This window comes from Schistocerca nitens, chromosome 5 (assembly GCF_023898315.1).
Source record: "Schistocerca nitens isolate TAMUIC-IGC-003100 chromosome 5, iqSchNite1.1, whole genome shotgun sequence".
NCBI classification, from domain to species: domain Eukaryota; kingdom Metazoa; phylum Arthropoda; class Insecta; order Orthoptera; family Acrididae; genus Schistocerca; species Schistocerca nitens.
In genome coordinates, this window is record NC_064618.1 from 522,764,411 (window position 1) to 522,790,432 (window position 26,022).

The following is a 26,022-nucleotide window of genomic DNA, read 5'->3' on the forward strand; positions in this document are numbered from 1 at the left end:
GCACCAAGGCATGTTTAGCCACAGGGTGATCCTCATTACCAACAAACACTATCTGCCTGTGTCCATTCATGCGAATGGACAGTTTGTTGCTGGTCATTCCCACATAGAATGCATCACAGTGTAGGCAGGTCAGTTGGTAGATCACATGGGTGCTTTCACACGTGGCTCTGCCTTTGATCGTGTACACCCTCCGGGTTACAGGACTGGAGTAGGTGGTGGTGGGAGGGTGCATGGGACAGGTTTTACACCGGGGGCGGTTACAAGGGTAGGAGCCAGAGGGTAGGGAAGGTGGTTTGGGGATTTCATAGGGATGAACTAAGAGGTTATGAAGGTTAGGTGGACGGCGGAAAGACACTCTTGGTGGAGTGGGGAGGATTTCATGAAGGATGGATCTCATTTCAGGGAAGGATTGGAGGAAGTCGTATCCCTGCTGGAGAGCCACATTCAGAATCTGATCCAGTCCCGGAAAGTATCCTGTCACAAGTGGGGCACTTTTGGGGTTCTTCTGTGGGAGGTTCTGGGTTTGAGAGGATGAGGAAGTGGCTCTGGTTATTTGCTTCTGTACCAGGTCGGGAGGGTAGTTGCGGGATGCGAAAGCTGTTGTCAGGTTTTTGGTGTAATGCTTCAGGGATTCCGGACTGGAGCAGATTCGTTTGCCACAAAGACCTAGGCTGTAGGGAAGGGACCGTTTGATGTGGAATGGGTGGCAGCTGTCGTAATGGAGGTACTGTTGCTTGTTGGTGGGTTTGATGTGGACGGACGTGTGAAGCTGGCTGTTGGACAGGTGGAGGTCAACATCAAGGAAAGTGGCATGGGATTTGGAGTAGGACCAGGTGAATCTGATGGAACCAAAGGAGTTGAGGTTGGAGAGGAAATTCTGGAGTTCTTCTTCACTGTGAGTCCAGATCATGAAGATGTCATCAATAAATCTGTACCAAACTTTGGGTTGGCAGGCCTGGGTAACCAAGAAGGCTTCCTCTAAGCGACCCATGAATAGGTTGGCGTACGAAGGGGCCATCCTGGTACCCATGGCTGTTCCCTTTAATTGTTGGTATGTCTGGTCTTCAAAAGTGAAGAAGTTGTGGGTCAGGATGAAGCTGGCTAAGGTAATGAGGAAAGAGGTTTTAGGTAGGGTGGCAGGTGATCGGCGTGAAAGGAAGTGCTCCATCGCAGCGAGGCCCTGGACGTGCGGGATATTTGTGTATAAGGAAGTGGCATCAATGGTTACAAGGATGGTTTCTGGGGGTAACGGATTGGGTAAGGATTCCAGGCGTTCGAGAAAGTGGTTGGTGTCTTTGATGAAGGATGGGAGACTGCATGTAATGGGTTGAAGGTGTTGATCTACGTAGGCAGAGATACGTTCTGTGGGGGCTTGGTAACCAGCTACAATGGGGCGGCCGGGATGATTGGGTTTGTGAATTTTAGGAAGAAGGTAGAAGGTAGGGGTGCGGGGTGTCGGTGGGGTCAGGAGGTTGATGGAGTCAGGTGAAAGGTTTTGTAGGGGGCCTAAGGTTCTGAGGATTCCTTGAAGCTCCGCCTGGACATCAGGAATGGGATTACCTTGGCAAACTTTGTATGTGGTGTTGTCTGAAAGCTGACACAGTCCCTCAGCCACATACTCCCGACGATCAAGTACCACAGTCGTGGAACCCTTGTCCGCCGGAAGAATGACGATGGACCGGTCAGCCTTCAGATCACGGATAGCCTGGGCTTCAGCAGTGGTAATGTTGGGAGTAGGATTAAGGTTTTTTAAGAAGGATTGAGAGGCAAGGCTGGAAGTCAGAAATTCCTGGAAGGTTTGGAGAGGGTGATTTTGAGGGAGAGGAGGTGGGTCCCACTGTGATGGAGGACGGAACTGTTCCAGGCAGGGTTCAATTTGGATAGTGTCTTGGGGAGTTGGATCATTAGGGGTAGGATTAGGATCATTTTTCTTCGTGGCAAAGTGATACTTCCAGCAGAGAGTACGAGTGTAGGACAGTAAATCTTTGACGAGGGCTGTTTGGTTGAATCTGGGAGTGGGGCTGAAGGTGAGGCCTTTGGATAGGACAGAGGTTTCGGATTGGGAGAGAGGTTTGGAGGAAAGGTTAACTACTGAATTAGGGTGTTGTGGTACCAGATTGTGTTGATTGGAATTTTGAGGTTTTGGAGGGAGTGGAGCTGGAAGTGGGAGATTGAGTAGATGGGAGAGACTGGGTCTGTGCGCAATGAGAGGTGGTTGAGGTTTGCTGGAAAGGTTGTGAAGGGTGAGTGAGTTGCCTTTCCGGAGGTGGGAAACCAGGAGATTGGATAGTTTTTTGAGGTGAAGGGTGGCATGCTGCTCTAATTTGCAGTTGGCCTGTAGGAGGATGCTCTGAATAGCCGGTGTGGATGTGGGAGAGGAAAGATTGAGGACTTTTATTAAGGATAGGAGTTGACGGGTGTGTTCATTGGCTGAGTTGATGTGTAGGTGAAGGATTAGGTGGGTGAGGGCAATGGATTGTTCAGTTTGGAACTGGTATAGGGACTGATGGAAAGAAGGGTTGCAGCCAGAGATGGGAACTTTAAGTGTGAGGCCTTTGGGGGTTATGCCAAATGTCAGACAAGCCTGGGAAAATAAAATATGCGAGCGTAATCTGATGATGTGACTTACCAAACGAAAGCGCTGGCACGTCGATAGACACACAAACAAACACAAACATACACACAAAATTCAAGCTTTTGCAACAAACTCGCACACATGTCTGCTTGTGTCTGTATATGTGTGGATGGATATGTGTGTGTGTGCGAGTGTATACCCGTCCTTTTTTCCCCCTAAGGTAAGTCTTTCCACTCCCGGGATTGGAATGACTCCTTACCCTCTCCCTTAAAACCCACATCCTTTCGTCTTTCCCTCTCCTTCCCTCTTTCCTGATGAGGCAACAGTTTGTTGCGAAAGCTTGAATTTTGTGTGTATGTTTGTGTTTGTTTGTGTGTCTATCGATGTGCCAGCGCTTTCGTTTGGTAAGTCACATCATCTTTGTGTGTGTGTGTGTTGGCAGAGAAGGTAATTACTAGCCTGGAATTCTGTCACATAATTTTCTAGTACAATTTCTGCAATTGGTGTGCTTTGGCAACACTAGCGCTCCGCCGGGTTCCCGGCTGGGTGGTAAGTTGACGTATATATTACCGCTATTCCCTGGTAAGACCTTCCTTCCAATGCTTACTAGTAAACTGGGATCCGTTGTCAGAAAGTATTGCTTTTGGCTTACCAAATTTTACAAAATAGTCCGTTTCAAGTTTAGTCAGAATCGCCCTACCAGTGGCTTTACACAAAGGGCACAACCTAATAAATCTAGAAAATACTTCCAATACCACAAAAATGTAGGCAAAACCTCCTTTTGTCTTTGGCAAAGGGCCATAGAAATCAACAGCTAATAACTCCATCAAATCATTAGGTTTTACATTCTGCATAGGAAGCCGGTATGTCTAATTTGTAACCTTGGCTCTATGGCACTTATCACATGTCCTAATCCTGTTATTTACTCTTTTTACCATGTTGTCAAAGGCCACAGATTCTCTTAATTTCTGTATACATTTCCTTGCACCTATATGCCCAAAACTCAAATGAATGTAGTCAATTATTTCATCAATGCAGTCACTAGGCCAACACACCTTCCAATCCTCTGAACTTTCATTAGTTCGCCTGAACAAGATTCCACCATGCACTTTATAGTATTTCGGCAGTTTATCATTACCATTTGGCATATCTAACTCTCTCTTAATCATTTTCCAGATCTCATCATGGTTCTGATACCTCCTCATGTATTTACATATATTTTCTATTCCCCTTGAACTCCCTTAATATAGAATAATTTCACATGCTCTTCATCTATATCTTGTCCTATTTCACAATTTTCCCCTAAAGGTAATCTGGATAATGCATCTGCAACTTTATTTTGAGTACCCTTAACATACTTGGTTTCAAATTCAAACTGTTGCATGAACACTACCCATCTTGTCAACCTAGTATGGATCAACCTAAATTTCTTGAAAAATATCAAAGCCCTATGATCAGTATATATGATGGTTTTATTTCCCTGCAGATAACCCCTAAATTTTCTAAACCCAAGATTATTGCCAAAGCTTCTTTTTCTGTCACACTATAATTCTTTTCGTACTTAGTTAATGACCTGCTCGCAAATGCAATTGTTCTATGATCTTCCTTCCCACCTTCTCCAAAATCCTGAAATAATTCTACTCCAATACCATATCCACTAGAATCAGTCCCCAAGCAAAAAGGTCTAATAAGGTCAGGATGATGCAAAATTCTATCCTCTTTTAAGGCTCCCTTAAGCTGCGTAAAAGCTTCCTGACACACACTGGTCCAAACAAATGGCACTTTAGGACTCAATAACTTATTTAAACTTGGATTGTTAAATACTTGTCCTGATACAAAATTTCTATAAAAGTTACATAAACCGTAAAAGGACTTCAATTGTTTTCAATTCTTCGGAGATGGGCATTCTTTAACAGCTTTGATCTTCTCAGGGTCAACTTTGATACCCGTAGTGGACAAGATTCTACCTAAAAATTTTATTTCCTTTCTCACAAACTCACATTTCTTAAGTCTAAGGGTCATGCCCCTTTTCTCAAAGCCTGAAACACATCATCGAATAAACTACAATGTTCCTCCCACGACTCGGTGGCAATCAACAAATCATCTACGTACACAGTTATTCTAGAACTCAACTCTGGTCCCAAGACTTGGTCTAATGCTCGAATGAATACGGACACACTAATATTCAAACCAAAGGGTACTACAGTATATTGGTAACATTTCCCATTTACCAAAAAGGCCGTATACTTCCAATACTCCTCCGCAAGTGGAACCTGCCAGTACTCGGCCGTGAGATCGAGGCTAGTCATGTAGTTCATATTAAAATACTTCTGTAATATCCCGTCCATGTTTTCGGGGCGATCAGTCTCTCTACTCACTATGTCGTTCAAAGCTCTAGCATCAATAACCACTCTTACACTACCATCTTTCTTGCCCACCACTATTAAGGGACTATTGTATTCACTATTGCTTCTTTCTATAACTCCACAGTCTACCATTTTCTCAATCTCTTGATGTACAGCTTCCTTCAATGCAAATGGTATAGAAAACGGCTTTCTTGCAAAGGGTTCATGCGGTTTCACATCTAATTTACACTCAAAGTTCTTAACTTTACCAGGTCTGTCTGAAAATACCTCTCTATTTATCCATAATACTTCCCTTAACTCTTCTTTCTGTTGTTTACTTAACCCTTCTACCTTGTCCATCTGATTCTTCAATTCTTCTATTATCTCTCTCTCCTCTCTGCTACCCCTATAATCCAAGTTCAACTCTAAATCTCTCATATTGACTCCTACTGTCATCACTCTCATTTTCAACTGACCAACTAAATCATTGCTACCCACTGTCATTCCATCAAATTTCACACTTGTTTCTAATCCTTCATTATAAAAAGTGACAAAACCGTCCCCACAATTTACTCCTGCTTTACACTCTGTCAACCAGTCTATGCCCAGGATAATTTCCACACTGAGCCCAGGAACAACAAAAAAATTATGTACTAAGCTTATGCCCCCAAGTTCAAATTCTAAGATCTGTCACTTGACCGCTTTGCTCAACTTGCCCGTAGCACCCATTATTTTTAACCCCAACACAGGTATGTCCATTACCTCATTACCTTCCTTTATACAGTTATAGAATTCCTCTGATACAGCACTTATTTCACTACCTGTATCCAAAAGAGCCTTTTGTTCTCTACCATAGATTTTCATTTTCACAAAAGGTTGTCCAGCTTTAATATCCCCCATATCTTCACCTTCATGTAACAAATCTCTTTCAATATTATCATATTCCCATTTTCTACAACCTATCTCTGAGCTTTCCTCTTCTCTTGACTCCCTTCTAATTGCACATAAACTCTCTTCCTCCTTGCTGCAAGTTGCCACATCCTTATCCTTGCCAGTAATAAACACATTAATTTTTTCCTCCTCATCAGCATCTACACCATGGTTCAAGGAATCGGTAGAAATCTTTCCCTCAAGAACTTCAGAAACTGGCCCGTTCTCTTCCCCTTTACTCCTATGCAAATTACTCTGGAAAAGAAATGTATCCTCTGGTACCTCTTCTTCTCCCCCTTCACTGTCACTACTACCACTACTTGTCTCTTCCTCCTCACTTACAATACATTCCATTTGTATCACTTCATTCTCCTTCTCTCTGTCTATTTGCTCCTTTTCATATTCTGTAACACCATCATACATATGAGAAAATACCTTCATACATGAACCTCCCGATTCTATATTATTCCCACACTTAATTTTGGGCCCTACCTCTTCAATTACTAAGTTCTGACTTCCACACCCCCTATCACCATTATTAGTATTACTATTGCTGCACATCACAAAACATCTGACATCATTGTGGCAACTGGCAACATTGGTAGGCCCTGATACTTGACCCGCCCCAGCATGGGCCCTTACTGTTGCGGTGTACCGTTTCCCGTATTAAAACTTCCTCTCATATCATAACCTCTACCATTACCCCTAAAATTCCCTTGACCTCTTTCTCCCTTACCTCTCACATTTACCTGATTCACTCTACTGGTCTGTTCCCTGTTCTCTTGGTACCTCCAGGAATCTCTATTTACATTAAAAGAACAATTTGTCTGCTATCTATCCACATCTCTCACCCTATTCAGAAAATCTTTCAGATTTTTATTATGCCCTATTAATCCACATCTCCTATTAGGAGGTAACTTCCCCATAAATACTTCTATTGTATCTCGATCACTCCAAGTACTGTCCAAATGCTTCAACCTATTGACCCATCTTTCACAATATTCTCTCATGCTCTCCCTATTTCGGTTATCATACCATGGTGCCTTCTTAAAAGTCTCAATTACATCACTCTGTTTTTCTTTAGACCAGTACTCTGCTAGAAAAGCTGACACAAAATCCTCAAAAGTTTCATATCTATCTGGTGCATCTGCTCCCCAATCTAAACTTTCACCCTTTAAACATGCACTTTCCCTCCTTAATTTATCTTTCTCAATCCACTCTACAGTAAACTGACTTCGTAAACTATTCACAAAAGCCACTGGATGGACGTTGCCTTTAGGATCAAATACTATATTATTAAAAGTACTACCATCTCTCATATGTACTACCACAGATGGAGCTGTACAATTCCTATCTTCTATTTTTCTTTCCAAAGTTCCTACTCTTTTCTCAATCACAGAAGTGGACTCCCTGATTCTTCCCACTTCTACTTGAGCTTCCTTACTATGTTCCTGTAAAATTCTATCACAGTATTCCTTCACTTCTGTCTGTCTTTTATCACACACTTCAGCCTGTGCTACAATATTATTATCCAAGCAATCTACCCTTCCATTTACCTCCTCCCTAAAACTCTTTTGCTTTTCCATCAGCTCAAATTCAGTTTCTTTAAATGTCTCTTTAACATCATCTTTAAATTTGTTAAAATCTTTGCCTATATCCAACTTTACATTTGAAATCCTCTTTTCTATCCCATCATCTAGTTCCCTTTTAAAATCCTCAAACCTTTGTTCAAATTTCCTATCCAAATTCTTTAGTTCTTCTCCCATATCCCTTTGTGGTTTGCTAACAGCTTCCATTTTCTTATTTATACCCTCTATATCTTCTCTTAAACCTTTATGGCCCTCTTTCATTCCTCTCATTTCCGCTAACAGTACAGCAAACATACTTTTTACCCCTCCTGTTCCATCTACGTCTTTATCAATCTCTGGTTCTGTCTTAATTGTTGTTGTTGTTGTGGTCTTCAGTCCTGAGACTGGTTTGATGCAGCTCTCCATGCTACTCTATCCTGTGCAAGCTTCTTCATCTCCCAGTACCTACTGCAACCAACATCCTTCTGAATCTGCTTAGTGTATTCATCTCTTGGTCTCCCTCTACGATTTTTACCCTCCACGATGCCCTCCAATGCTAAATTTGTGATCCCTTGATGCCTCAAAACATGTCCTACCAACCGATCCCTTCTTCTAGTCAAGTTGTGCCACAAACTTCTCTTCTCCCCAATCCTATTCAATACCGCCTCATTAGTTACGTGATCTACCCATCTTATCTTCAGCATTCTTCTGTAGCACCACATTTCGAAAGCTTCTATTCTCTTCTTGTCCAAACTAGTTATCGTCCATGTTTCACTTCCATACATGGCTACACTCCATACAAATACTTTCAGAAATGACTTCCTGACACTTAAATCTATACTTGATGTTAACAAATTTCTCTTCTTGAGAAACGCTTTCCTTGCCATTGCCAGTCTACATTTTATATCCTCTCTACTTCAACCATCATTAGTTATTTTACTCCCTAAATAGCAAAACTCCTTTACTACTTTAAGTGTCTCATTTCCTAGTTTAATCCCCTCAGCATCACCCGATTTAATTTGACTACATTCCATTATCCTCGTTTTGCTTTTGTTGATGTTCATCTTATATCCCCCTTTCAAGACACTGTCCATTCCGTTCAACTGCTCTTCCAAGTCCTTTGCTGTCTCTGACAGAAATACAATGTCATCGGCGAACCTCAAAGTTTTTACTTCTTCTCCATGAATTTTAATACCTACTCCGAAATTTTCTTTTGTTTCCTTTACTGCTTGCTCAATATACAGATTGAATAACATCGGGGAGAGGCTACAACCCTGTCTCACTCCTTTCCCAACCACTGCTTCCCTTTCATGCCCCTCGACTCTTATAACTGCCATCTGGTTTCTGTACAAATTGTAAATAGCCTTTCGCTCCCTGTATTTTACCCCTGCCACCTTCAGAATTTGAAAGAGAGTATTCCAGTTAACGTTGTCAAAAGCTTTCTCTAAGTCTACAAATGCTAGAAACGTAGGTTTGCCTTTCCTTAATCTTTCTTCTAAGATAAGTCGTAAGGTTAGTATTGCCTCACGTGTTCCAACATTTCTACGGAATCCAAACTGATCTTCCCCGAGGTCCGCTTCTACCAGTTTTTCCATTCGTCTGTAAAGAATTCGCGTTAGTATTTTGCAGCTGTGACTTATTAAACTGATAGTTCGGTAATTTTCACATCTGTCAACACCTGCTTTCTTTGGTATTGGAATTATTATATTCTTCTTGAAGTCTGAGGGTATTTCGCCTGTCTCATACATCTTGCTCACCAGATGGTAGAGTTTTGTCATGACTGGCTCTCCCAAGGCCATCAGTAGTTCTAATGGAATGTTGTCTACTCCCGGGGCCTTGTTTCGACTCAGGTCTTTCAGTGCTCTGTCAAACTCTTCACGCAGTATCTTATCTCCCATTTCATCTTCATCTACATCCTCTTCCATTTCCATAATATTGTCCTCAAGTACATCGCCCTTGTATAAACCCTCTATATACTCCTTCCACCTTTCTGCCTTCCCTTCTTTGCTTAGAACTGGGTTGCCATCTGCGCTCTTGATATTCATACAAGTGGTTCTCTTCTCTCCAAAGGTCTCTTTAATTGACTACAAGTGTAATAAGAAATGCCAAGAAAGGAAGGAAAATATATTTGCTTAACAAGAGTGATAGGGCACAAATCGCAGAATATCTGAGTGACCACCATCAAACGTTCATTTCTGAGGAAGAGGATGTGGAACAAAAATGGAAAAAATTCAGAAACATCGTCCAGTACGCCTTAGATAAGTTCGTACCGACTAAGGTCCAAAGCGAGGGGAAAGATCCACCGTGGTATAACAATCATGTACGAAAGGTACTACGGAAACAAAGAAAGCTTCATCATAGGTTTAAGAGTAGTCGAATCATAGCTGATAAGGAAAAGCTGAACGAAGCGAAAAAGAGCGTAAAGAGAGCAATGAGAGAAGCATTCAACGAATTCGAACATAAAACATTGGCAAACAATCTAAACAAGAACCCTAAAAAGTTTTGGTCATATGTAAAATCGGTAAGCGGATCTAAATCCCCTATTCAGTCACTCGTTGACCACGATGGCACCGAAACAGAGGACGACCGAAGAAAGGCAGAAATACTGAATTCAGTGTTCCGAAACTGTTTCACTGCGGAAAATCGTAACACGGTCCCTGACTTCAGCCGTCGCACGGACGCCAAAATGGAAAATATTGAAATAAACGATATCGGAATTGAAAAACAACTGCTATCACTTAGTAGCAGAAAAGCATCCGGACCAGACGAGATACCCGTAAGATTCTACAGTGATTATGCTAAAGAACTTGCCCCCTTTCTATCAGCAATTTATCGTAGATCTCTGGAAGAACGTAAAGTACCTAGCGACTGGAAGAAAGCGCAGGTCGTTCCCATTTTCAAGAAGGGTCATAAATCAGATGCGAATAATTATAGGCCTATTTCGCTTACGTCAATCTGTTGTAGAATAATGGAACATGTTTTATGTTCTCGTATTATGACGTTCTTAGATAATACAAATCTCCTTCATCATAACCAACATGGATTCCGCAAACAGAGATCATGTGAAACTCAGCTCGCCCTATTTGTCCAAGAAATTCACAGTGCCGTAGACACTGGCGAGCAGATTGATGCCGTATTCCTGGACTTCAGGAAGGCATTTGATACGGTTCCGCACTTACGTTTAGTGAAAAAAATACGAGCTTACGGAATATCGGACCAGGTTTGTGATTGGATTCAGGATTTCCTAGAAGAAAGAACACAACATGTCATTCTTAACGGTTCAAAATCTGCAGATGTAGAGGTAATTTCGGGAGTACCGCAAGGAAGCGTGATAGGACCTTTATTGTTTACAATATACATAAATGACTTAGTTGACAACATCGGTAGCTCCGTGAGGCTATTTGCAGATGACACGGTTGTCTACAAGAAAGTAGCAACATCAGAAGACTCGTACGTACTCCAGGAAGACCTGCAGAGGATTAATGAATGGTGCGACAGCTGGCAGCTTTCCCTAAACGTAGATAAATGTAATATAATGCGCATACATAGGGGCAGAAATCCATTCCAGTACGATTATGCCATAGGTGGTAAATCATTGGAAGCGGTAACGACCGTAAAATACTTAGGAGTTACTATCCGGAGCGATCTGAAGTGGAATGATCACATAAAACAAATAGTGGGAAAAGCAGGCGCCAGGTTGAGATTCATAGGAAGAATTCTAAGAAAATGTGACTCATCGACGAAAGAAGTAGCTTACAAAACGCTTGTTCGTCCGATTCTTGAGTATTGCTCATCAGTATGGGACCCTTACCAGGTTGGATTAATAGAAGAGATAGACATGATCCAGCGAAAAGCAGCGCGATTCGTCATGGGGACATTTAGTCAGCGCGAGAGCGTTACGGAGATGCTGAACAAGCTCCAGTGGCGGACACTTCAAGAAAGGCGTTACGCAATACGGAGAGGTTTATTATCGAAATTACGAGAGAGCACATTCCGGGAAGAGATGGGCAACATATTACTACCGCCCACATATATCTCGCGTAATGATCACAACGAAAAGATCCGAGAAATTAGAGCAAATACGGAGACTTACAAGCAGTCGTTCTTCCCACGCACAATTCGTGAATGGAACAGGGAAGGGGGGATCAGATAGTGGTACAATAAGTACCCTCCGCCACACACCGTAAGGTGGCTCGCGGAGTATAGATGTAGATGTAGAATTTTCCTGTAGGCAGTATCTATCTTACCCCTAGTGAGACAAGCCTCTACATCCTTACATTTGTCCTCTAGCCATCCCTGCTTAGCCATTTTGCACTTTCTGTCGATCTCATTTTTAAGACGTTTGTATTCCCTTTTGCCTGCTTCATTTACTGCATTTTTATATTTTCTCCTTTCATCAATTAAATTCAATATTTCTTCTGTTACCCAAGGATTTCTATGAGCCCTCGTCTTTTTACCTACTTGATCCTCTGCTGCCTTCACTACTTCATCCCTCAGAGCTACCCATTGTTCTTCTACTGTATTTCTTTCCCCCATTCCTGTCAATTGTTGCCTTATGCTCTCCCTGAAACTCTCCACAACCTCTGGTTCTTTCAGCTTATCCAGGTCCCATCTCCTTAAATTCCCACCTTTTTGCAGTTTCTTCAGTTTCAATCTGCAGTTCATAACCAATAGATTGTGGTCAGAATCCACATCTGCCCCTGGAAATGTCTTACAATTTAAAACCTGGTTCCTAAATCTCTGTCTTACCATTATATAATCTATCTGATACCTATTAGTATCTCCAGGATTCTTCCAGGTATACAACCTTCTTTTATGATTCTTGAACCAAGTGTTAGCTATGATTAAGTTATGCTCTGTGCAAAATTCTACTAGGCGGCTTCCTCTTTCATTTCTTCCCCCCAATCCATATTCACCTACTATGTTTCCTTCTCTCCCTTTTCCTACTGACGAATTCCAGTCACCCATGACTATTAAATTTTCGTCTCCCTTCACTACCTGAATAATTTCTGTTATCTCGTCATACATTTCATCAATTTCTTCATCATCTGCAGAGCTAGTTGGCATATAAACTTGTACTACTGTAGTAGGCATGGGCTTTGTGTCTATCTTGGCCACAATAATGCGTTCACTATGCTGTTTGTAGTAGTTAACCCGCACTCCTATTTTTTTATTCATTATTAAACCTACTCCTGCATTACCCCTATTTGATTTTGTATTTATAACCCTGTAATCACCTGACCAAAAGTCTTGTTCCTCCTGCCACCGAACTTCACTAATTCCCACTATATCTAACTTTAACCTATCCATTTCCCTTTTTAAATTTTCTAACCTTCCTGCCCAATTAAGGGATCTGACATTCCACGCTCCGATCCGTAGAATGCCAGTTTTCTTTCTCCTGATAAGGACGTCCTCTTGAGTAGTCCCCGCCCGGAGATCCGAATGGGGGACTATTTTACCTCCGGAATATTTTACCCAAGAGGACGCCATCATCATTTAATCATACAGTAAAGCTGCATGCCGTCGGGAAAAATTACAGCTGTAGTTTCCCCTTGCTTTCAGCCGTTCGCAGTACCAGCACAGCAAGGCCGTTTTGGTTAATGTTACAAGGCCAGATCAGTCAATCATCCAGACTGTTGCCCCTGCAACTACTGAAAAGGCTGCTGCCCCTCTTCAGGAACCACATGTTTGTCTGGCCTCTCAACAGATACCCCTCCGTTGTGGTTGCACCTACGGTACGGCCATCTGTATCGCTGAGGCACGCAAGCCTCCCCACCAACGGCAAGGTCCATGGTTCATGGGGGAAGCTGTCTTAATTACTGTATCCTTTTCCATAGCAATTTCATGTTCTTTATTTTCCCCTTGCTCATCATCCCACACTTTAGAACTGGCTACTCGTTGATCCTCCTTAATAGACATCTTGTTTATTTTCTGATCCTAACACCAACAAACCACTCCCACTAATTATCAAATTTTTTGAAACTGAGATCTGAAGATTGCAATTCTTTAAGACAGCGTCAAAATACCCTGTCCTGTCACTCCACGGTCGCCATATGTGACGACTGCGATTCTACCCTGTCACTAAGTATCGCCAAAATACCCGAAAAATACCGTGTTAACTAATGCAGTCCAAATCAAGCCGTATCTAAATAGACGTTTCTCCAAATTTTACTTCCCAACACAATATCTGACCATGCATTTATCCCAGTTTAGCATGTTGTTGTTATTGTTGTTGTGGTCTTCAGTCCTGAGACTGGTTTGATGCAGCTCTCCATGCTATTCTATCCTGTGCAAGCTTCTTCATCTCCCAGTACCTACTGCAACCTACATCCTTCTGAATCTGCTTAGTGTATTCATCTCTTGGTCTCCCCCTACGATTTTTACCCTCCACGATGCCCTCCAATACTAAATTGGTGATCCCTTGATGCCTCAGAACATGTCCTACCAACCGATCCCTTCTTCTGGTCAAGTTGTGCCACAAACTTCTCTTCTCCCCAATCCTATTCAATACTTCCTCATTAGTTATGTGATCTACCCATCTAAACTTCAGCATTCTTCTGTAGCACCACATTTCGAAAGCTTCTATTCTCTTCTTGTCCAAACTATTTACCGTCCATGTTTCACTTCCATACATGGCTACACTCCATACAAATACTTTCAGAAACGACTTCCTGACACTTAAATCTATACTCGATGTTAACAAATTTCTCTTCTTCAGAAACGCTTTCCTTGCCATTGCCAGTCTATATTTTATATCCTCTCTACTTCGACCATCATCAGTTATTTTGCTCCCCAAATAGCAAAACTCCTTTACTACTTTAGGTGTCTCATTTCCTAATCTAATACCCTCAACATCACCCGACTTAATTCGACTACATTCCATTATCCTCGTTTTGCTTTTGTTGATTTTCATCTTATATCCTCCCTTCAAGACACCATCCATTCCGTTCAACTGCTCTTCCAAGTCCTTTGCTGTCTCTGACAGAATTACAATGTCATCAGGCGAACCTCAAAGTTTTTATTTCTTCTCCATGGATTTTAATACGTACTCCGAATTTTTCTTTTGTTTCCTTTACTGCTTGCTCAGTATACAGATTGAATAACATCGGGGAGAGGCTACAACCCTGTCTTACTCCCTTCCCAACCGCTGCTTCCCTTTCATGTCCCTCGACTCTTATAACTGCCATCTGGTTTCTGTACAAATTGTAAATAGCCTTTCGCTCCCTGTATTTTACCCCTGCCACCTTTAGAATTTGAAAGAGAGTATTCCAGTCAACATTGTCAAAAGCTTTCTCTAAGTCTACAAATGCTAGAAACGTAGGTTTTCCTTTCCTTGATCTTTCTTCTAAGATAAGTCGTAAGGTCAGTATTGCCTCACGTGTTCCAGTATTTCTACGGAATCCAAACTGATCTTCCCCGAGGCCGGCTTCTACTAGTTTTTCCATTTGTCTGTAAAGAATTCGTGTTAGTATTTTGCAGCTGTGGCTTATTAAACTGATTGTCCGGTAATTTTCACATCTGTCAACACCTGCTTTCTTTGGGATTGGAATTATTATATTCTTCTTGAAGTCTGAGGGTATTTCACCTGTTTCATACATCTTGCTCACCAGATGGTAGAGTTTTGTCAGGACTGGCTCTCCCAAGGCTGTCAGTAGTTCCAATGGAATGTTGTCTACTCCGGGGGCCTTGTTTCGACTCAGGTCTATCAGTGCTCTGTCAAACTCTTCACGCAGTATCGTATCTCCCATTTCATCTTCATCTACATCCTCTTCCATTTCCATAATATTGTCCTCAAGTACATCGCCCTTATATAGTTTAGCATAGAATAACCATATTAAATAAGATTTAAGGACATTGACCAAAAAAAAATAATTGTTTCTAACATCAATAAACAAAAGAATACCAAAGCTGAGTGATGAACCCACAATTTTACACGACTCATTCAAAGTAATCACAACCCGTGTGGTTTGACAGCTACCCACCTTTGACTTACACACTATAGAATGTTAGCACCAATAGCAAGCGAGCTTCACTGTCATTGGTCGACGTTTAAGAAATTAATGGCGGGCGCCCTTGTCTAAGTAGCAAAGCATTACAATACTTCTGGTAAATGCTACGGCACACGAATTTAGACACATGCCCTCCAAAAGTTATTCTAAAGAAGACAAATGTTACGTGTATGTCAGCCACTGCTCCCACGGTCGTGTAATTGCAGCTGATGATTTTTCCTTGTAATCGGATGGGCGGTGGTATTCATTAAGCTGCAAATCTGATTACAGTGGCGTTTTGCAGGCCACAGGTTGGTCGATGTAATTGTTGCTACAGATGTCCGTATGTGCACAGTATTAATGTTTCTGGCACACACAATTTAAGTTTACTTATGCCACACACAGTTTATAAAACTTGCCGATGGTGAGTTCTATAGAAAGTCAATTCGTATTATGACTGCCGCGACCGCAAAAAACCATTCTGGGCGGGAATGTACTCACACACAATAGACAGTTCGCATAAGTTCATAACAACTGTTACTGATTGTAGGCGTCCGACAGTTCATCGAAACACGAATAAATATGTAAGTTCACTGTACTTGAGTGTACAAAAACACAGTCAAAATACAAGTGCAGTTAAATTCACAGACACAGAGCTACAATACCGCCCATTCTCGGTTGCATTGTCATAGTTACTTCGTCTCACGGCACAGTCCCAGTATTTACTTCGCCCAGCTTCTACACTCACTATTATCATATCACGTACTGGTATAAAACAGTCATTCATAACGTACATCGCTTGCCACTAAACTCAATCTTCGCCAGTTCGTAAAAGTCACAACTCCCACAGTAAAACATGTGTCCGTCTCTCTAGCTACTAATGGTGGGCAGGAAATCGCGTATCTGTTAGAAATCACAGTGACTGAGAAGTCACAGATATCACAGTAGCAACTTTACAGAATCTAACTGCGATTTCAGTCACAGTTAGCAGTCGCAAGTAGTATTTCACATTCAAAGACGTGAGCCATCTATTGGTCGAATTTAGCACTGCTTTCTGCGATTTCAGTGAGAAGTCGCAACTAAGAGTCGCAAGTAGCATCTAAAAAGCGTGGTTAACAGTGGCATCTGTTGGCCAAAGTTCGTACTACGTCCATATTTGCGGTACGCTATGGAGTCCAACTGCGATTTCTGTGACAAGTCGCAACTAAGAGTCGCAAGTAGCAACTAAAAAGCACAGTTAACAGTGCCATCTCTTGGCCGAAGTTCGTACTACGTCCATCTCTGCGATACGGTATCGAGTCTAACTGCGATTTCCGTGACAAGTCGCAACTAAGAGTCGCAAGTAGCAACTAGAAAGCGCGGTTAACAGTGCCATCTGTGGGTCAAAGTTCGTACTACGCCCATCTCTGCTATACACTATTGAGTCCAACTGCGATTTCCGTGACAAGTCGCAACTAAGAGTCGCAAGTAGCAACTAAAAAGCGCAGTTAGCACTGCCATCTGTTGAGCAAAGTTCATACTACGCTATTCGCTACCGAGTCAAACTGCGATTTCTGTGACAAATCGCAACTAAGAGTCGCAAGTAGCAACTAAAAAGCGCAGTTAACATACTTTTCCTAGTGCCATCTGTTGACCGATGGACGTACTTCGTAATCAGAGCCTTGTGCCTCACGAGATCGATGTGCTATGTGTGCATATGAAGGGCTTATTTCAATAGTGGTACAAGCCCATTTTTGTTCATTTTGAGATACAGAGTCGTAAAGTTAAATGAGCGCTGAAAAATCTGCAGTTGAGATACCAGAAATATTCAAGCATATGGCTTCTTGCTAGAGACAAACCTTTATTTATGTTTGCTTGGATCATTAATTTCAGAAGCATTATAGACAGAAAAGTGGAGGTAATGGACTTGTACCACTATTGAAATAAGCCTTTCATATTATATGATGACATGCACATTCAGCATCAGTTATGGTTGGTAAAATACTGCTGTGACTCTGAATGTATTATATTAATAAGAAGCAACATTGCCTTTTTCTCCTGAAAATATCAAGTAACGTAACAAATGTGTTTGATTCTGCTTCCAATATGACAGTTTTGGTTAATACTCCACATGCCTACAGGACTTTGCAATGTTAACACAGCAGAACTCAGACATCTGTATAAGTGTAGTGAAATGAAAACAGTCATATGAATGCCTCACTTTTGTTCCGACACAGTTCAAGACTCTGGAGAAAAGTTTTACACCTGGTGTTCTACATGGCAACTTCACACACAAGAACTTTTTGCCGACACTACCACCACCTACATAAGTAAGCTTTTCCTGTGTTACTTTCAAGTAATGCACTTAAGCTATTCCCGATTTAACTGGAAGATCTGTACTTCCCACTTTCACATCAAAAGCCTCAAAATGCATATTGTAGACTTCGGGATATGTTACAGGTCAGTGTCACACCAAGATTGTGGAGAAAGGGGGGGGGGGGGGGGCGGCATGTCACTCTCCAACAAGAGTTTACCAATAAGTAAGTGGCGGAAAATTACGGGTATTGGACGGCTTAACATGTGGAAAATGAGATTTTTATTATTCACTCACTGTATTTAACATTTATTATGCCTTTAAAATCGCACAACAACTTCAATAAAACACAGTTTAATCATTCACACACTTATTTCACAATTATTTCACTTTTAAACAGCAAATCCTCTAAGAGCCGTCTTGAATCTTCACGAATCTCTCTCAACAGCCTTGATGTGGATAGATATGTACAGCAACCAGTAATCAGAGTCAGAACTGCGTCTGCAAAAAGACAAGGATTATTAAACAATTTTTGCTGTCACTAATTACTAGCAATATAATTGACAGAGTAGATTGCTAATATTTGCTATAATGAATGTCACATTTTCAAGAACGATCTCACTGAAGTAATTAAGTCCATCGAAACGCTTGGAAACTAACCTCTCGTCTGACGAAAACGGTCTAAAGACGCAGTGGCAAATTTCTTCAGATCTGCTGACAATGATATTTTGAGTTATCACTTTACTGAGTGACTGAAATGAAGTTCAGGTGCCTGTGAACATAACAATATGTTAGAATTCATTTTCTAAACACGAACTATTACGGTACTGTACGGCTACTTACATATTAATTACACTATTAATATTTTCACAGTTGTTTCTTTAATACAAAATTAAAGCCAACGGAAGAAAAAACGTAAAACATACCTGCCAATGACAGGTTTGTTGCGATGCAATTTTCTGTGTTGACAGATGTAACTTTTTCATATGGTGGTAAGTCGCAGAAATCGCAGGAGTCACAGAAATCGCAGAAGTCACAGAAATTGCAGAAGTATCAGAAATCGCAGAAATCGCAAAGTCACAGAAGTAGCAGAAGTCGCAGAAATCGCGGAAGTAGCAGAAATAGCAGTGGCGGAGGGATACACGACCTATGTTCCTCAACTGCGACTCTTAACTGCGACAAATCGCAGTTAAGAATAACAGATACTGAAAAGTAGCATTCACTGAAATCACTGATATCGGAAAATCGCAGTTTAGCCCATCACTACTAGCTACCCAACAACACAACACCCCCTTTGTTGAATCGACTATCGATATTACTCTCTCTCTTTCTCAATACTCTCGCCCACAGTTTATACAACATCAAAATAAATTACATATATCCTCACACAACTATTTTCTACCAAACTTATTACAGTAAACAATAAACACAAAAAAATTAAAGCTTTCCACAATCAATAAACTCTAAACATATTTATCTACTTACCAAAAAAAAAAAAAAAAAAATTCCAGTTACATATTACATCTGGAAAACAACTTTTATCTCTATATTACAGGACAAAAGAAAAATGCGCTACAACATCAAAGATATATGAACAGATGGGGGGAAAAAACTATATATATATATATATATAACAGAGGGAAACATTCCACGTGGAAAAAATATATATCTAAAAAGAAAGATGATGAGACTTACCAAACAAAAGCGCTGGCAGGTCAATAGACACACAAACAAACACAAATATACACACAAAATTCAAGCTTTCGCAACAAACTGTTGCCTCATCAGGAAAGAGGGAAGGAGAGGGAAAGACAAAAGGATGTGGGTTTTAAGGGAGAGGGTAAGGAGTCATTCCAATCCCGGGAGCGGAAAGACTTACCTTTGGGGGAAAAAAGGACAGGTATACACTCGCACACACACACATATCCATCCACACATACATACACAAGCAGACATATTTAAAGACAAAGAGTTTGGGCAGAGATGTCAGTCGAGGTGGAAGAGTAGAGGCAAAGAAGTTGTTGGAGACAGGTGAGGTATGAGTGGCGGCAACTTGAAATTAGCGGAGATTGAGGCCTGGCGGATAACGAGAAGAGAGGATATACTGAAGGGCAAGTTCCCATCTCCGGAGTTCGGATAGGTTGGTGTTGGTGGGAAGTATCCAGATAACCCGGACGGTGTAACACTGTGCCAAGATGTGCTGGCTGTGCACCAAGGCACGTTTAGCCACAGGGTGATCCTCATTACCAACAAACACTGTCTGCCTGTGTCCATTCATGCGAATGGACAGTTTGTTGCTGGTCATTCCCACATAGAATGCATCACAGTGTAGGCAGGTCAGTTGGTAAATCACGTGGGTGCTTTCACACGTGGCTCTGCCTTTGATCGTGTACACCTTCCGGGTTACAGGACTGGAGTAGGTGGTGGTGGGAGGGTGCATGGGACAGGTTTTGCACCGGGGGCGGTTACAAGGATAGGAGCCAGAGGGTAGGGAAGGTGGTTTGGGGATTTCATAGGGATGAACTAACAGGTTACGAAGGTTAGGTGGACGGCGGAAAGACACTCTTGGCGGAGTGGGGAGGATTTCATGAAGGATGGATCTCATTTCAGGGCAGGATTTGAGGAAGTCGTATCCCTGCTGGAGAGCCACATTCAGAGTCTGGTCCAGTCCCGGAAAGTATCCTGTCACAAGTGGGGCACTTTTGTGGTTCTTCTGTGGGGGATTCTGGGTTTGAGGGGATGAGGAAGTGGCTCTGGTTATTTGCTTCTGTACCAGGCCGGGAGGGTAGTTGCGGGATGCGAAAGCTTTTGTTTGGTAAGTCTCATCATCTTTCTTAACGGTGTCTTCACAGTGTGTGTGTTGGCGAGAAGGTAATTACTAGCCTGGAATTCTGTCACATAATTTTCTAGTACAATTTCTGCAATTGGTGTGCTTTGGCAACACTAGAGGATTACTCTAGTGGAATAAGAAATGTCAAAGCAAAAATTATAGTATAGCTCTATCCTCTGTTTTATTAATTACATTTAATCCTATTATACTTCCACATTTATTCTTTTTTCCTCTGGAAGCCTTCTCATCTACCCTCTTCTTTGTAAACATGCACTACTTGACCTAAAATGGGAGCTTATGGATTGGCCCTCTAATTTTCTTCATACTTGTAGAATATGAAGGGCTGTGCCAGGATGGCTTTAAAAAAAATCACCTACAAAGAGCTGAAGAGTTCCAAGTGCTCCAAAGTATAAAATATTTCAACACTGTTGCCTGTAGCTGAATGTGTAACATGTAACTCTTGTAATTTCAAAATTGCTGGTTCGATTCTTGCCAGTAGCAACTTTTTTTTTGCTTTTATTTGAATTCTGTAACTATTATCAAACGGAAATTTTAATGAGAAAATTCTGAATTATAATTTCTTAATAAAATAACACTTTTGAATACTACTAAACATATGAAAATGGGAGTATTCATAAATTTAAATTTGATACGCAAAATCAGAACATCAAATAAAAAATATAATTCTTTAATTTCTAGGGATTGAACAATTTTATTGATATAAATACAATTCTTTTCACTTAACAGTAAGACATTTAGACATTTTTTTAAAAAAAAACATGATTCAATACGTGTTAATTAACATTCCAGTCTGATAATGGACATACAATGTAAATAATTTTTTTAAAACAATTTCACTGCTTTCAAGAACCAAACGAGTGACTTCATGTTTAAAATAACCAGAAGCTATGCACTGAGCTACAGGTGGCTATTGTAAGATCTTCTAAATGTTTTGTAATTAACAGTGCTCAGAAAGCTTCATTGTATAACTACTTGCTTTAGGAAATTAATATCTGGACACTGGTCTTAAAATCCTATATAAGTGAAGAAAATTGAAGGGAGGCTAGTCTGTCAAGACCCCTTGTGGGATCTAACAGTGGGTTGGTGCTCATTTCACTCAATCAAAGAGATGAGGAAAAAAAGAGGAGCATCATTTGAATAATGGTACTGATGTTAAAAAAAATGCTTGAAAAGTAAAGCTTAGAGTTACACAAGCTTATCTGCCTCTTGCCTAATAATTTATAACAATGAAACTTCAGCTTAACAATACACAAAGAAATGAATGTGTAAACAGCTATGCCTATTTAACTGATTAAAAATTGATTGAAAAACATGTTCATTAAATCACAAAATGCACTGCATACAGTCACCATTACTTTTTATTCGATCCATGACGTCTACCTGAAAACAAGATTGTAAAAATCTCAAGTAGGCTATAGAACAAATAAATAACTTTGGCAACTAGTGTATTTCTCATTTAATTTGTACCATTTGCTGGCTTAACCTGAATTCCACTATGGATGTTAGTAAATTAAAAGTATGTTTATTTGATTCTACACTGAAGTTTCTCACTTGTCAACTTTTTGGAAATGAATCAGTAATAGTCATTTCAAATGCAGTTACTTTGCGATTCTCTGGTACATAGGGTGATTTCAGTGTAATGATGTACATGTTTTTTCATAATATATTTTCATATCTTGTGTAGGAAGCAACAACATCAACACACTCAGTCTTGTCTGGTGGAACTTCAACAAGTAATGAAAAGATGATGATAACACAACAGACAGAAGCTGATCGTTCTGATCATGCAATTTATGAGGCTATGGATTTTTCCATGTCAAATTAAAATTAAAAGTGAAAAACTTAACTGAAAAGCCTTTCAAGTTTTTCATAAGTACATAAAACTTGGAATGTAATTATGTATTTTATAACTTAATGTGAACAGTAGGATGCCAGTGGTTGTGTATGTGTAAAGATGGAGCTAAATGATTATATCATTGCCTTAGATTTATTGTGTAACCACTTGGTGGTGATACAAAGAAATGCCTCAAAACATAATTGTATAATGTGTGTGTGTGTGTGTGTGTGTGTGTGTGTGTGTGTGTGTGTGCAAGCATGTAGGGTTGAATGGAAGTTGTAAGCAAATAAATACTGAAAGTAATTTTACTTTCTGATGTCATGTACATTGTTTTGTATAATATTGTTTTAAAATCAAAACTAAATATTGTAATTTTGTATTACACAATATAATTGTAAATCATACTTAAGTAGATAAGGTATTGTCATAATATCTTTACATAAGTTGTGACTGCTGTTTTAACTATAGATTCCAGAAAAAGCCTTACATTTGTGCAGTTATTTATGTGTATAAAATTGTTTCAAAATGAAATTGTAAATATTTTTATGTGTGTATGAATGTGAGGAGACAGTCACAAAACCTTGTTAGTTACCTTTAAGAGAGAATGATTTTCCTCTTAAGAGGACCCAGGAATGACAGTCTTCTAATAAATGTAATTTCATGGTATGTTTTTACTTGTGGACAATATAATTGCCCAACATCTACAACAGAATTTTTAAGTAATCCATTGCAAAGTTAGCAGAAATTTTTAAACATTAGACTAAGCTATTTTTAATGAAAACAATGGGTGAATACCTCACTGTAATGAAGTAATGTGACATGAATCACATTAATGACTGAAAGTTAAATAATTATGTATCTACAGTTCATAGAGTTGAACCTGGGTAGAGGAATTGTCATCAGGAAGGCTGAGTTGAGTAGTTTGTTGTAGGTAACTGGAACAAACTGTAAAATGTCATGTTTTTATTTACTGAAATTGAGATGCTAAGAAAGGAGAGACCACGTACAATGCCCTTCAGTACACCTTTATTGCTTATAGTGGAATTAATAAGAACTAAGAATGTAAAACTTGTATTTGTATTTTTATTTGGTTCAGTAAATCTGAATCTACAGAACAGCACATCAGTTTTTTTTAGCTCTGTCTTATAATTAAACCACTTTAACTAGAAAATTATAACTGAAAAGATGAGTAAATTAATGCTAATGGTTAAAGTCTTTACATGCTGCAAGTAGATATATTTACACAATATTTTTGTAAGTGATAAAAAATGTGGCTTACAAGCTTAACATTAACTTTCTTAGGCTCTCAAAGATTTTGGAGGAACTCTTCCAGACTATAGAAGCAATGTATTAATAGATATTCTTTTAATACTGCTTTAAATTTTTTGATCATTTATTACTTTAATTTCGTTTGGGAACTAATTGTAAATATTTTACTGCAGTGTAATGTTCCTTTTTGTACAAACTGGTCTTTATTTGGGGGTATGAAAGTCAGTTTTCTGTCTTGTGTTATGGTAATGAAGTTTTTCATTTTTGAGGATGACAGTAGAATTTGTTATTGTGTGTGTCATAATAAACACAGCACTTTCAAAGAGGTAAATACATGGAAGAGGAAGAATCCCCTTCCTTTTAAATAATGGTCTGCAGGGTTTGTTCCTTTTTACTCTGGACATGAGACTCACTTTATCCTTTGCATCCTGAAGAGTTTTAGACAGGAACGAGCTATCCCAGAAAATGATCCCATACCTCAGAACAGAATGTGTATTGGGATAGTAAGCAGTCATTAGACAGTCCTTATGACAATGGTTTTCAATCACTCCCATTAAATAGCACATGGTACTTAATCTCTTAAATATGCAATCAATGTGAGTATACCACCTAAGTTTATTTTGGATTCAGGTCTCCAGAAATTTTGTATTATTTATTTATTTATTTATTTATTTATTTTGATCCAACATCAACTGATTACAAAAAAAGGTTTTTTTTGTTTCAGTCTTCTGGTTAAGTCAGAGCCTTAATTACTAGGGTTACATATTATTGGCTGGCACTTTTATCTACACAACTTGTTCTAAATTTAGTTGAGAGAACAGAGTTACATATATGGACTATACATAAACAAAATTGTTATTGCCATACTTAGATTAAGGAATCTACAGTTTGTAACACAGTATTCATATCTGACATTCAAATATTTATAGTTTGTGACACAGTCTAAGATCTGAGATTACATATATTTTTAGATAGATGGTCTTCCATCATACGAGTGTACTAAATCTAGAAACTCATCTATTGAATATACAGGATTGTTTAGGAGCCATAATTTTAATTTCATTTTTAGTTTTGTAATGGGCAATTTGGAGATATTAGGATGGAAGCAATTCAGTAGTTTTATGCCTGCATAGTGAGGGCTTTTCTCATAAAGTGTTGTTCTATGAGAGATGATATGGGGTCTCTCTCTGCCTCTAGTGTTGTGATCGTGAATTTCTTTATTAAGTGTTTTGTTACTATTTACTGCCATAATGATTATCTTCAGCACATACAGGTTATGAACAGTTAGTATTTTAAATTCTTTAAACAAATTTCTGCAGGACTCCCTGGCACATTTCTTTCCCATAATTCTAAGTGCCTTCTTTTGTAACGTAAGTACACTTTTCATATTACCTTTACTGCTGGATCCCCAAACCTCTATCCCATAACTTAGATGGGATTCAAATAGTGCAAATATATTTGCCTCAGAGTGGTGATGTTACAAAAAGGTGTCAGTTTTCTTAGGACATATATGGTAGTACATAGCTTTTTGCAAATATCATTCACATGATCAGACCAGTTTAACTCTGCATCTAGTGTCAGGCCAAGAAATTTGGTCGAGTATTGTTTTTTAATGTATTCGTCACCCATTAAGATTTTGTTTTCATGAGTTTTTTGCCTCCCAAGATCAAATTCAATATAGACAGATTTATTTGTGTTTAATTTTAGTTTGTTTTCATTAAAATACTGCAGAATTAAGCCTGCTGCAGTATTGGATTCCACTTCGAGCTGTGAATAGCTTTGATTGCTGCATATTAATGTGGTATCATCTGCATATAAGATAGCTGTTGCATGGTTTGTTATGGACTGAATATCATTTACATAGATAATAAAAAGAAGTAGTCCTAATATTGACCCCTGTGGAATACCAAAATTGATGTCAGTGGTGTTTGATTTGCATGCTCCCTCTGTAGTGCTAATAGACACAAACTGCTTCCTATTTGTCAAGTAGGATCTCATCAGATTATGGGCTGTGCCTCGAATGCCATAGTTCCACAGTTTGTCCAGCAATATGGTCGTATCAACACAGTCAAATGCTTTTTGTAAGTCTAGAAAGACGCCACATACATGTTCTTTATTATCTATTGCTTGAGTGACACCTTCGACTAAGTTGGATGCTGCTGTAATGGTGGATAACCCCTTGACAAACCCATACTGCCCCTTAGAAATCACTTTTTTGCGTACCAGGAAGTTCCAGATTCTTATGTATATTACTTTCTCAAAGATTTTGGATATTATTGGAAGAACAGAAATGGTTCGAAAGTTTTATACTAAATTCCTGTTTCCTTTTTTAAAAATAGGCACAACTCGGGCAATTTTCAACTCAT

General features: G+C 39.7%; 1 protein-coding gene across 1 annotated transcript in view; it reads left to right on the top strand.

Moving 5' to 3' along the window:
* The window catches only part of LOC126259705 (tyrosine-protein phosphatase non-receptor type 23-like), a 196,136-nt gene extending 172,681 nt beyond the window's left edge, over positions 1-23,455 (top strand). The window contains exon 9 of the mRNA XM_049956677.1: positions 22,235-23,455. Coding sequence (XP_049812634.1) covers positions 22,235-22,375 — 141 coding nt within the window. The 3' untranslated portion in view covers positions 22,376-23,455. The remainder of the gene's footprint in view (positions 1-22,234) is intronic.
* The last annotated feature ends 2,567 nt before the right edge of the window (positions 23,456-26,022 follow it).